General features: G+C 36.9%; 1 protein-coding gene across 1 annotated transcript in view; it reads right to left on the bottom strand.

Annotated features, from left to right (window-relative positions):
- ITGA1 (integrin subunit alpha 1) overlaps positions 1–13903 on the bottom strand; it is a 170855-nt gene that overhangs the window by 81821 nt on the left and 75131 nt on the right. The window contains exons 3-6 of the mRNA XM_003276516.4: positions 12341–12453; positions 9100–9188; positions 8869–8980; positions 8132–8259 (exon numbers count right to left, since the gene is read on the bottom strand). Coding sequence (XP_003276564.2) covers positions 8132–8259; positions 8869–8980; positions 9100–9188; positions 12341–12453 — 442 coding nt within the window. The remainder of the gene's footprint in view (positions 1–8131; positions 8260–8868; positions 8981–9099; positions 9189–12340; positions 12454–13903) is intronic.

Below are 13903 nucleotides of genomic sequence, written 5' to 3'. Positions count from 1 at the left end.
GCACCCAAATTTTAATGCCCAGCCTAAGCTAAGTTTCTGGGCTTTCATTCAGTAACTAATATTACCAAGTCAATGGTTTCTTTAGGGAAGTAAGGACAAGGTGAAACAATGAGGTTTTTTTGTGTGTTCCTGTAAGATGCACAATTGCCTAATATGAAAAGAGCTCAGGCTTTATGTCTGGCCAATGTATATTTCCTTTTATCAAACTATGGTACAAAGCCCTACCCTACAACATGCTTCCAGTGTGACTAAGTCAGGATACGAATGTAGTGATAATACAGGATACAATCCCAGTTAACTGTTAGCACAAACCATTCTGAAGCTATGTTAGCAGAGGCTAGGTTTAACATTTTGTCATTATAAAGAGGCATATAAATAGGACTGATTTATAGGTAGATGATCATTTCCTAAGGAAACAAGTGTTCAGAAACATAATAAAGTTGATAGATAATAGATACAAGTTCTAGAAAAAGGGTATCTTTATCTGGACTCTTGCTTCATGGAAGATGCTACAATGAAAGCGACGTAGGCTCAAAAATGCAAAGATAGAAGAGGTTAAAACAAAGTTAATTCACTGTGTTTGTGGAGAAGGGCAAGGGCTATAGGAGAAATTAGGGCTGAGGGGAATGGGGCTAGGTGGGTAAATACCTTCAAAGAAAAGACTGAAATACAATGTAAAGGGTTGTCCAGGGGAATCCCCCATAAGCAAGTACCTTCCAGCTCAGTGGATCAATATGACTTTATGAAGCAAAGTAAGGGAAAGAGGTCACTAAAACAACAATTTTATACATGAGAAGGTGAAAATTCAAAAACTCCCATTTTTTCAACATAAATGGCTCATGTCATGTGCTAGGAATACATAAAACCCTAGACTATCTTCCATAAATGAAAAGATTAAGGCACAATTCTGTCGTCATGTAATTCATAGTCTACTAGGAGAGACAGACCCAAAAAACAAAGAGCAATGCTACTGAGTGATAAGAGCAGTAAGGAAATATGCTCTCACGGTTGCAGCTGCTATGGGAACATAGGAGAGGAAGGCATTTTTCTCAAGAAGAGTGGGTAGGATAATCATAGAAAATTACAGAGAAAGTGACATTTGAAGTTCTCCTAGAATACAGCGCTTGAGATGGAGCAGGGAATCACAGGAAAAGCAAGTAACAAGAGCACAGCACTTCGTGAACAAGGAAGGCAAGGGCCCAGGAATGGCTGAAGGGTAAGCTACTTGGGAGGCTGAGGCAGGAGAATAGCTTGAACCCGGGAGGCGGAGGTTGCAGTGAGCTGAGATCATGAGCAAAACTCCATCTGCCCCCCCACCCCCCCCCAAAAAAAAGGACTGAGGCGGGTGTAAGGGGAAGCAGGATGCATGAGAAATGGCTGGGCCAGGTGGTCAGATGCCAGTCAGTCCACTAGAGAGCTTGGATATTATTTAGCAGGCAACAAGAGGAGTTATTTGTTTGTTTGTTTGTTGTTTGTTATTAGGGAAATGTTCTGAACTTACTTTGGAATGATTATTCTAGTGCCTGATGGCTGGAGGGGTGGGAGAATGGAGACTAGAGGCTAGTGAGAGAGAACATTCACCCCATTCCCCACCCCAGATTCGGAAACTGTAGGCAGACTGACAAAGGTATGGCTGCATGGTTCCCTCAGGCTTCTTTTCAGACCTACAATGAATCAGGCCCCAGATTTAAGGCTTCTAGGGAAATGGCCATAAAATCAGCAGTAAAAAGAAAGATAAATAATATTCCTAAAATTTAATTTCTCTCTTTCATTTTGCTTGGTTTAATGCTATGCTACACTTTTGATGTGAACAATCTCGACATTGTTCCATTAGTATATTTCACTTTTATATCAAGCCTCACAATTTACTGGTTTTATTTAGGGTAATGCACTCTTATTTGACATATTTATATTATCTTCATTTATTATTAAAAGCAATGTTATGTTTAGGTATTGAGGATCAATAAGACCTCCATAATGTTTATACCATCATATCTTTTATGGCAAGCTCAGTGTTTCAGGTTTGTTTTTATAGGTTATTTTTAAAAGGTAATTTTATAGCCTTTACTCTGCCTTGGGTAAAAAATTGGTTGACAAAAATTCCTTGACTATGCTTGCAAAAGTCTTAATTGGGCCACACAGAAACATAGAATGGATTTTGAGTAACTCTTTAGAGTGAATGCTTCCATCGTTGTGTTGTATTTCCCTAATACATACTAAATTGTCACATGGAAAACTTAATGTAAGTTTGTTTCCTTCCTTCCTTCCTTCCTTCCTTCCTTCCTTCCTTCCTTCCTTCCTTCCTTTCCTTCCCCCTTTCCTTTTCTTTTTTTTTATTTTTGTTTTTTGGAGGTAAGAGTTACTTTGAGAAATATTCCATATCTTTGACTCTGCCTTTTATTGCTTGTAATTACTAAATGACAAATCTATGACTGCAGAGAATAGCAATCATATTCAATCTATATCTATTGTACCAAATGTGTAACTAATCAATACAGCAAACAAAAATACAGGAGGTGTAATTAGAATATAACCTTTATTTGTGGCCCACCAGCCCTTCAAAATTTATTTAAAGTGAAGTATTTTGCTATCCCTAGATGGAAAGATAAATATCTTATGATTTTTTTTATTCTTAGTTTTAAAATGTCTGTTAATTTAAAAAGTTATATATTTTAATTTAGGTTGTACCAAATGAAATTGCTGTATTTGTACGTTGGAAAAAAAAAAGATCAAATAGCAATACTTTCATATGGTTCTGTCTAAATTAAAAGCAACAAGGCGAAACATCAAAGCGCATTTGTAGTTAAATCTTGTCTCCTACTTCTACTAAGGGCTTACATGAGGTAAGAAGCCTGTAGTTGAGAAAGATGCATGACTGGCTTTTATTTGTTTCCGTACTTGTTTTCACTTAGAGTGCTAACTGTGATTTCTGACCTTCCAGGGACAGAGGTAGGGAAGATAAATAAGGATAGGGAAATTATTACTGCATTGGTGTTATCCTAAGATGAATCAGGTCCTAATAGGTATGTACAACTTTTTCAAGGGTTCTTTGGAGAACTCCCTTCACTGAGATGTCTCACCTACACCCTTGCCCTGAGTGAATGCATCCCACTGCCTCAGTCCCTAAGAATTACAGAGATCTTCTGCGTTCTCTGCAGAGGCAGCCACTCACTTCCAGTAATCCCTAAGGACAGGCTCTGACATGACCTCACGCTGGCTCTTGCTTTTGAGTACCCATGCCAATCCTGGGAAAACACATGCATTCTAACAATCTCTGGGGATGCAGGCTGACTCCAGTGCAGTGACCTCTGCTCCGACTTCCCTGTCAGCAGCTAGACGTAACAGCTGCTGTCATGCTCTGACAATTCAGACAGGAGTTAGGCATTAGTCAATCAACTATGTGTCCCAACTCCAGTATACACATACCAAGATGTGTATGACCCCACTGAAGCCTTTCTGAGTAGGCTCTTTCTACAGAGAAATCCTCTCTACAAATCTAATAAACTACATTCGTAGTCTTTTAGAAATTTGGTATGGATGAGGAGTCTAAAAGTTCTCTGTCCGGCTCTTAGCTTTCTATCTTTTGCACCCTACTCTGGGTAATCTTTCTCACAATTCATTCTTATATCTGTTCCTTTCAGAAACAGAGATAGAGAGAATACATAAAGGGGAGAATACATTCTAGAAGCTAATTCTGCCAATCATAGGGTGGAATTGAATGCTTTCATTAAAAGAAACAAATAAAACTAAATACAAACAAAAAAAAATCAAATTGATTTAAATTACATTAGCAACCAATCAAGAAAAAGAAATGTCAAGCAAACAAACTGTTTCTGGAAAGAATTACTGTAAGACTACATGAAAGATAAGCATGCTTTTCAGCACGTATTTTCTTTGAAGAGGAAATGTCTTTCCAAATTTTCTATGACAGGATTTCTTTTCTGAATCCACTGAAAGATAATCAAACTTTAAAAAGAGTTTACATGCATTATACTTAAAACCCTATTAAATGTGATTTAGCAAAAGCAATGCCTTGGTAAATATGTCCTTTCCAATCTCTTTATTTTAGAGAATTATTTATGAATTTAGTCACTGATAAAACAGAAGCCAAAATAGAAAAAAAAGATTAGAAAAGACTGAACACTAGAGAATAAAGTAGAAAGTAATATACTTAAAATAATTTTAAAATACCAGTTATAGAAAAAAGACTCATTAAATGTTCAATAATCAGAGAAAAATACAAAACTGGACTCATTATGATACAAACATTTACTCAACAAGTGCTCATTAAGGGCTTACTATGCTACAGTAAACCACTGGGCTGGCCACTGACGAAGATAAGAAGATGATGCAGCCTTTGCTCTTGAGGTGCCTATTATCTACAGTATGCAGCAAACACAGATAGACAGACAGACGCACACACGCACACTAATGTAATAATTATGCCTTAGTCCAGTGTTTCTCAAACTTTAATCTGTTTAAGAATCATATGGGGCCAGGCACAGTGGCTCAAGCCTGTAATCCCAGCACCTTGGGAGGCCGAGGCACGCGGATCATCTGTGGTCGGGAGTTCAAGACCAGCCTGGCCAACATGGCAAAACCCTGTCTCTACTAAAAAATACAAAAATTAGTTGGGCATGGTAGCACATGCCTGTAATCCCAGCTACTTGGAAGGCTGAGGCACGAGAATTGCTTGAACCCGGAAGGTGGAGGCTGCAGTGAGCCAAGATCGCACCATTGCACTCCAGCCTGGGTGGCAAGAGTGGAACTCCTTGTCAAACAAACAAACAAACAAAAAAGAATCATATGGGTTGCTTGTATATAATGCAGGCCCTATAGCCCCACCCTCAGAAATTCTGATTTTGAAAATTTGGGGTATAGTTCAAGCATCCCAGTGATTTGGAAGCAGAAATTCCATGAGCCATAATTGGAGAAACATTGCATTAGACAGAAGCACCATTAAGGCAGCAGCCTTGTCTGTAATCTTCCCCACTATTACCCAAGCTATATCATAGAGCTTGGAACATAGTAAGCCCTTAGTACATACATCTGAATAAATGAATGAATGTATATGGTTAAGCTCCACAATCAATGATGAAAGCAAGATGTGTCATAAAAATTCGGAAATATAATCAGCTTCTCTCTTTAAAGATCAGGTTCCCTTGGACGAAGTCAGAAGATACTGTAAATGACACTGTGCAGAGTGCTTCATTCAGAAATATTCTTCTCTGTGGATTGAGGTCCTGGATCTTGGTAAATGGAACTGAACTCTTCTGCCTCAGGGTAAGTTCATTTTCCTCCCATTCACTGGTAGCATCTGGACCCCAAGGGCCCTCCTGCATTTGTCTGAATAGAGCCATTGTTCCCTCCAGAAAATACATATAACTTCATGTTGCCCACCCTGGCAGGCTAGAATTCCCTGGTGGACAGGCAGAACAGTCCTCTTTTAGGACTCGCAACACAGAAACGTAAATTAATTATAGTTCTAACTGAAAAGCATCAAAATTGCAGAATAGGTTGAGCATATAAGCGATTGACTGTTATTTATTTCTTTACAAAATGGAGTCACTGGCATGGATCTTCACAGAAGCTATGATTATTATTCTAAAAGAGCCGTATGGATTTTCTTTCTAAAGTTGTGGACCAACTTCAAACATGTCACAGCTGCACTGATTTTCACAAATAGCTACAAAGAAATTAATTTTTTAGAGTAATATACATAAGTGAATTTAAAGGTAAAATAAAATATTTAGATGGCTGTATAATAAATTTTAAAAAATATTTCAAGAATGTTATTAGCTTTGGAAGGAAAAAATTAGATAAGAAGATCAAATGGGATGGACAAAACAAGAAGAAGGAGAGAAAGCACATCATGGGCAAAAGTGGAGAAAGCGGGAACACAAGCCATTTCATTTAAGGTATGTTAGTGCAGGCAGTGAGGCATTGCCAAGCCTAGCACGGTTTCAGCCAAGAAGCTGCCTGAGGAAGGATGAGGACAGTCATCCTCATGAAATGGAAAGGGATTGAAATCTACTATTTAGGGGCATTAGATGGTACCGGCTCTGAAGCTTCTCTAGAAGTAGAGCCCTCAGAAAGAAAAACAACAACAACAACAACAACAAACCGGGCTACAATTAGAGAGCTGTGTGTGTTCTGATCTGCCATCAGCAAGCAGAAAGACCTTAAACAAGTCAGCCTCTCGTGTCTCCTTCATAAATTGAGGTTTGGGGCCAAATGACCTTTAAGATTCTTTCCAGCTTTAATCTTATGACTCTATGCTATCTTATTGGCCAAAGAGAGAAGGGATAGGGGAAGCGAGGAAAGGAGGAAGGAAGAGTGGTCCTCAGAAGGGAAAAAAGGAGGTCCATGCGGAACAGGTGCCAGAAGGAAGAGCAAGTCGCATCCTGGGGCGGGTCTGTTGAGATGCAGGCTGCCCTGTACTCCGAAGCAAGAAGGGATAAAAAGGTCCCCTACCGTCCACTAGTAATTTCACTTGAGAAGGTCAATTGCAAATAAGTCACTCCCAGGGAAAATTACATTTTGTGATACATAAAAGCCCATTTCATTTTTAATGATTTTACACTGATTTCAATCAGTTCTCTATCGTCCAGTAGGATATATATAACCTTACCCTTCCACTCGCTCTCTACAGAGACCTATTCGGCCTTGGAATGCAGCAATACATTTCACTTTGAGGTTTGAGTTCAACTTTGAAATTTTCAACCACCATCCTTTTAGAAAATTGTATATACATAGATATTAAAATATTAAGAGAGACATAAATATACACAGACACATGAAGACACATGTATGTATATATATGTGCATGTATTATGTTCCAAATTTAAGGTAGGTGTGGCAAACATTAACGCAGTCAGATCGCTTTTTCAGTGCCTCAGAAACTTCTCCCAAAGTAAAGCCCTCAGAAAAAAAAAAAAAAAAAAAAAAAGGAAGATCACTGTACTGATTGCAGTACTATAATCTAAAAGTCTCCTATGCTCTCCACAGCCTCCAAACCATACAACAACCTTTTAGGCTCTGATTCTAGGGCTAATTCCTGACCTGAGGCATTGACTTCATTTTAACATTTTATTTCCCTGTTATCCATTATGTCTGCTCTGTATTTTAATATATATGCCCATATAAGTTTAATAAACATTAAATCAGTCAAATGTATTTAATTAAATGTAATTAAATTAAACTCAGTATCTAAAGTGGAAAAGCTGTGTGAGAAGTTCCACTCATTTAGTGGCAATAAAGGAGATGTGTTTAGAAATAGATATTAATTGGGGGGATAAACAAACAACTATTTGATTTTATGCAGAGATAGCCAGGGGCATTTGCTTTTAACTTAGGGAAAAGAACTTATTAACAGAGAGAACAACAGGCTTTAAGTAGTATCCTCTGGTCAGCTACTAACTTATTTATATAATATGAGAAGAGAGATTATAAGGTGATGGGTTCTTTGGGATGTCAGATTGGTTTCTACAAACTGTGACACCCGGCTCTGATATTACCAAAAGTGGCTATATCCATTTTAAGTAAGAATTAAAATATGAGTTTATAGAAATCTATAGGAGTTATTTTTCAAGTGCATTAAAAATGGCAGCTTTCATAATATTTTCTGTTTAGAAAATAACACAGCTTAGATTGGGCACAGTGGCTCACACCTGCAATACCAATGCTTTGAGAGGCAGAGACAGGTGGATCAACCAGAGGCTAGGAGTTTGAGACCAGCCTGGCCAACATGATGAAACCCCATCTCTATTACAAATTTAAAAAATGAGCCAGGTGTGGTGGCACATGCCTGTAATTCCAGCTTCTTGAGAGGCTGAGAAATATGAATTGCTTGAGCCTGGGAGGTGAAGGTTGCAGTGAGCAGAGACTGCACCACTGCACTTCAGCCTGGGCAACAGAGTGAGACTCTGTCTAAAAAAAAAAAGGAAAAAAGAAAAAAATACAGCTTAAACTAATGTCCTTTTAATCAGAAATAAGAACAGGAAAATGGATATAAAATTCATTCTCAACTTTAGTTTTATTAATTAATTTGCTTTCAGAATATTTGGTTTTATTAAAAATTTGTGCATTTTTATCTCTAGAACAACAGAAATCAAAACACAAAGTCACATACCTGTGTCTGTTTAGGACCAATATCCATTCTTTCAAGAAGGTCATTTAAAAAAGCTGTAACACTGTCCCATGGGTAAATACTGTTGGAACCATCCAGCACTATGACTATGTCCAGTTGAGTGCTGCATTCTGCAATAAAAGGAGTCAACTGTGCAAATTTGGAATCTATTTTTTTCAGAGGCATATGAAGTGCTTTCATGGCTGAAAGAAGTTCGCTTTAAAAGATGAACTGATGTTCTCCAAAGTAGATACATTGCTTTAGCAATAAAAACTAGTTTTAGAAAAAGTAAAGGTGATAAAAATATTCATTGCTTTCAATAACAATTGGTGTGGGGTAAAATTCATACCTACTGAATTTTACTTAATATTGTATGAGAGTTATCTTTGCAAATTTTCTCAATATGAATTTTATATAACAGTTTTTATAAAACAGTTTTTGCGCATATCTCAAATGAAGTTACTTCTTTCTTCAAAGAGACTCATTCTTTAAATATAAGCAGCATGACAGCTTTATCTATGATGTTTAAAAATGACTTTGTAAAGTTATTTACACTAACATCAATTCCAAAAATAGCAGTCAGATTTTGTTATATACTGGCAAAGCAAGCATTTACCTAAATTGGTAATGCTGGTAGCTAAGAAAATACTTTAAGCTTTTTGGTATGCTCCTTTGTATACATATGTCTCATTCATTGCATAGGCTTTTCAAACATGCAAAACATTGCATAAAATCTGTACCTCGTACAGGGGCAATGGAATTCACGACTTGAAATGTGGGGCTGACGTCAGAACAGATTCCAGTTGTGTAATGCAAATGTCCACATCTATAGGCATATAAGGGCCCACATGCCTTTAAAAAATTGTTTTAAAATTAGAAATCATTAGACTGAAAATTATATAACAGATCTTACAAAGACTTAAAATGATAGCATATCTGTTGTCAATAAATATCATTCTCTCCATTCTTACCAGAAATCCTCCGTTTGGGTTGGTGACTAAAGTTGATCCAAATGTCATGTTCTCCTTTACTTCTGTGACATTGGGAATTGATGTATTAACTAAAAATAGAACGAAATTTTATGAGGGAGAAAAAGTTTCACAAAGTGAAATTTTAAGCATTCCTCATTAAGACATTTTATTTGTTTTGCTCATATCATAGCACATTCTTCTTTTGGTTCAACTAATTAGTCTTCCAAGTCTTCTTAAGGAATATAATGAACAAGCTAAGGCTGAAGAGTTGGCTCATGTCCCAGAAACTATTTCAGATAGTTTTGCTGAACTGTGAAAGAACGCAGAACTAGCAGGGCAATGAGAATGTGGGATTGCTTTTTGCACGTTCTTGCTAATTAAAACAAAGTTTTTAATCTCATAATACTGTAGATATAATGTAATCTTGTAACTTTTTTATAAATGACCAGTGATGAAACATGATTTTTGGCAAGAAAAGGGGAAATGGGGAGAAGATCAGAAAAGAAAACTCAAACACCAGTTTTTTGACCATGACTTCCAAAATCATGAGGACATCCTTTGGGTGACGAAGGAAACTAGAGGACTATTAGAGCAGTGTCCAGAAAGTTTTGATAAAGGAAACACAGTAAAGAGACTACATTTGACATTCTGAAGGGAATGTTGGGTCCTGAAGCATGAAGCATGCCACCTGACAATATTGGCAAGAAGTTCCACATTCTCACACTAAAAAGAAAAAGAAAAAAAGACTGAACAGGAAAAACAAAAACTTCTAAATCTGCTTAGTAGAGTGGAATATTAGAAAGAGGCAAAACTCAGGTTGAGAAAGATTTGTCTCACCGTTTGTTCCAGAAGTTGTTTTCACGTTAAGACTGTATGTGGATTTAAAGTGGAGAATGGAAGCAGAGATTCTGGAATGGTCAGTTGGACTTCCTGATCTGAGCAATGGCCTTTGTCCAAGAGTTTAGTCTGGTTTGCTTTGAAAGCACCTAGAGCTAGGCGATTGTATGCATTGATCTTGTATAATCTGGATAAGAGTTTTATATACAAAGCCTGACCCAGGAAAAGCATTCCTGGGACAATTAGGGACTACAGTGGAAACTTCCCTACTGTACTTGATGTGGCTAAAATCTCTAGCCTAATTTTAAAACTATTCCAATTTCCAGTAAGGGAGGAGTAACTCCTATCAAAACAGCTCCTCTTCAAATCACAACTATAAATTCTAGGAAGAATTAAAAAAATATACATGAAACAATCACCTGAAGGCACTAGAAAGGTGGCAGAAAATGAAGGGGAATACATACTTGGAAGAAGATACTGGCACTAAATTAGTTTCATGTTTTTATATTTTGTTTTGTTTTTGTCCCCAACCCCTAATCCACCCCTAACCTAGGAAAGGCCCTAGTCAGTGGCTAAAACTCAAATAGAACTCCTAGTCTTACTGTATTGAATAAAAAGAGAACAGAGATTAGGGGCAATGGCAGCAGCTGCAAAGTGAGGAGGAGAGTAGTATATCTTAGAAAAAGAGCCACAAAACAACAGTTCTATAATATGCATATATATTTTATCCAAATAACTAGATGCCTTGAATAGTAAATGTGCAAAGTATATTTCAAATAGTCCAGCTGAAATAAAACCTGAATAAAGATTTTAACTACTTGTCATTGCAAGAAAGTCAATGCTTGGAAATTGAGTTGAGCCAAGTAAATTTCCTGCTAATAAAAAAAGTTAAGACTATTCACAGGCATATAACAGACTCTAGAATCTCCATACCTGTAATTCAAAAATATAATCCAGGTTATGATCCAAAATTACTACCCACAAGACAAGACAGGAAAATGTGACGCAACCTCAAGGAAAGGTAATAAATGGAAAGTGATGTTGAGATATTCCAGATGTTGGAATTATCAGGCAATGATATTAAAGCAGCTATTATAAGTAGGCTTATGCATGTAAGGAAAAAAAGTTCATAATAGCAAACAAATAGAAAATTCAAAAAAAAGGAGAGCTGAAAAATACAATATGTTAAATAAACTTGTGGGGCTATAAATCATTTCCATAGTATGTAATATTGTATAGAACATTGACAAGGTTCTAATTTCTAGATAATTTTAATAGGAATTTTCCAGTCACGTTCCAACTATTTCTGTCAAATACACCTATTTCAATGTAAATTTATCTTGTGTGATTCTATTTTTAAAATTAAATTTATCTGTTACAATTCCTTTGATTCTACTTCCTCTTGAAAACCAGGCACTAAGTTAAATTTTGTGGAGGGAATGTGGTGGGCAGGTTTATTTGGAGAAGTTCTTTCACATTACCACTGAATTAGAAAGAATTCTGAAAAATGCAGGGAGTTAAAAGTTATAAAATTAGTAAGATATTCTAATTTATGTATGCTCCTTGATGACTTTCTAAAGCAAATTAAGGACAGAGGGAATCAAAATGGCATTCTACGTGGATCTGGAAGATAAATGATTATAGAAAAATGATGATAGATTATAAATGATTATATGAAAAATGATTATAGATTACTTCTAATACTTTCTTGAGTTGATTAAAATCTGTTTTCTTTTCTTTTTTTTTTTTTTGAGATGGAGTTTTGCTCTTGTTCCTCAGGCTGGAGTGCAATGGCACAATGTTGCCTCACAGCCTCCGCCTCCTGGGTTCAAGAGGTTCTCCTGCCTCAGCCTCCTAGGTAGCTGGGATTACAGGCATGTGCCACTACACCCAGCTAATTTTGTATTTTTAGTAGAGGCAGGGTTTCTTCATGTTGGTCAGGCTGGTCTTGAACTCCCGACCTCAGGTGATCCACCTGCCTCAGCCTCCCAAAGTGCTGGGATTACAGATGTGAGACACTGCACCCAACCCAAAATCTGTTTTCAGTGAGAATACTGGGCAAAATTTAAGACCTGATTTTTTTTTTTTTTTTTGAGACAGGGTCTCACTCTGTCACCCAGGCTGGAGTGCAGTGGCATAATTACCATTCACTGCAGTCTCAAACTCCTGGGCTCAAGCGATCCTCACACCTCATCCTCTTGAGTAGCTGGGACTACAGTAGTGCACCACCCCATCCAGCTATTTTTTTGTGTATTTTGTAGAGACGAGGTTTCGTCAGGTTGCCCAGGCTGGTCTCAAACTCCTGGGCTCAAACGATATGCCTGTCTTGACCCCTTAAAGTGTTGGGATTACAGGCGTGACTCACCGCACCTGGCCTAAAAGCAGATTTTTTTATTTTACATACCTGGTAGATCCAACTTTATGCAAGGTAATGATTCACCTCTCCCAACTGGACACTTATAGACATCTCCAGTTCTGTTTTCAGGTTGGCCAACTAAAGGAGAACCAATAAGCACCCTGGAAGTTAAATAAATCAATAAACATTTTTGAACATTGAGAAACAGTTTATATGAGTTGTTTTATGACTGATTTTAAGATAATTGACAGTAACACTCATAATCAGATAATAATCATGCTATTAGTAATTTAATGTTATGTAAACTAAGCAGAGAGCCTACCTCTTGCATGTTGATGTGGATTAAAAAGTATATATACACACACACACATACATATACAATATACATATATGTATATACATGTGTGTATATACATATATGTGTGTATATACATGTATATGTGTGTGTATATGTAGGAGAGATATTTCAGAGATTTTGCTTTATTATTTCATTACTTTATCATATTTTTTATTGGGGTGCTGAAATAATCAATAATTATTGGCTAAGTTTGCTACTGTATTAACTTATAAAACACATGTGGAAGTATAAGTGACCTTTTCTGATGATGAACTGATAATTTTATAGAGAAGTCAGGAAATATAAACATTGGATCATTATAAGATTTAATATTAGCATGTGCTAGTTTATAAGTGCTTAGAAAATAAGGATAGTTTATGAGATCCAGGTTAAAATCACTTACTTTCCTTTTAGACAGAATTATAAAACCATTCTAACAGTAATTAATGGAAAAAACATATAATCACAACTGATTTTTGTTCCAACAAGTCTTTTAAGTCTCCCACGATCTCTTCAGGAATCGGATAACTTAAGTAAATAGTAAGATACTTGGGTGGATCCACAGCTGCTGATTTATTGCTTTTATCCAAAAACTCTGGCTGCAAGTAATCAAAGGACTGTAATTACATACTATAAGATTTTGTACTTGGGATTGTGTGAGATTACAACTTTATTTATTATTTTATTTTATTATTATTATTTTTTTTTTGAGTCGGAGTCTCGCTCTGTTGCCAGGCCGGAGTGCAGTGGCACGACCTTGGCCCACTGCAACCTCCGCCTCCTGGGTTCAAGCGATTCTCCTGCCTCAGCCCCCCCAAGTAGCTGGGACTACAGGTGCACCCCACCACGCCCAGCTAATTTTTGTATTTTTAGTAAAGACAGGGTTTCACCATGTTGGCCAGGATAGTCTCGGTCTCTTGACCACGTGATCCGCCCACCTTGGCCTCCCAAAGTGCTGGGATTACAGGCATGAGCCACTGCGCCCGGCCAGATGACAACTTTGTTAATGAATTTAGTGAAGATATAGAAAGTATAAATGTAGTTATCAATCAGCACCATAAGACAGAGCAAGAAAAAAATACTTATCAAGTATATCAATATACAGATTTAGGAATTCAGATGAATCTCAACATTCTGGAACAATAAACATAAATGAACTAAAGTTTACTTAGAACCTACATAAATAACTTCGCTCAACTGCATACTATTATTTATATCAGTGCAGGATGTGGGAGCCCTCACTTAATGGGAATTCATGTGAAAAAGGCATGGGG

Source organism: Nomascus leucogenys, chromosome 7b, assembly GCF_006542625.1.
Source record: "Nomascus leucogenys isolate Asia chromosome 7b, Asia_NLE_v1, whole genome shotgun sequence".
Lineage (NCBI taxonomy): Eukaryota > Metazoa > Chordata > Mammalia > Primates > Hylobatidae > Nomascus > Nomascus leucogenys.
Note: the sequence above shows the minus strand (reverse complement) of the source record. Positions and strands in the feature narration are given on the sequence as shown.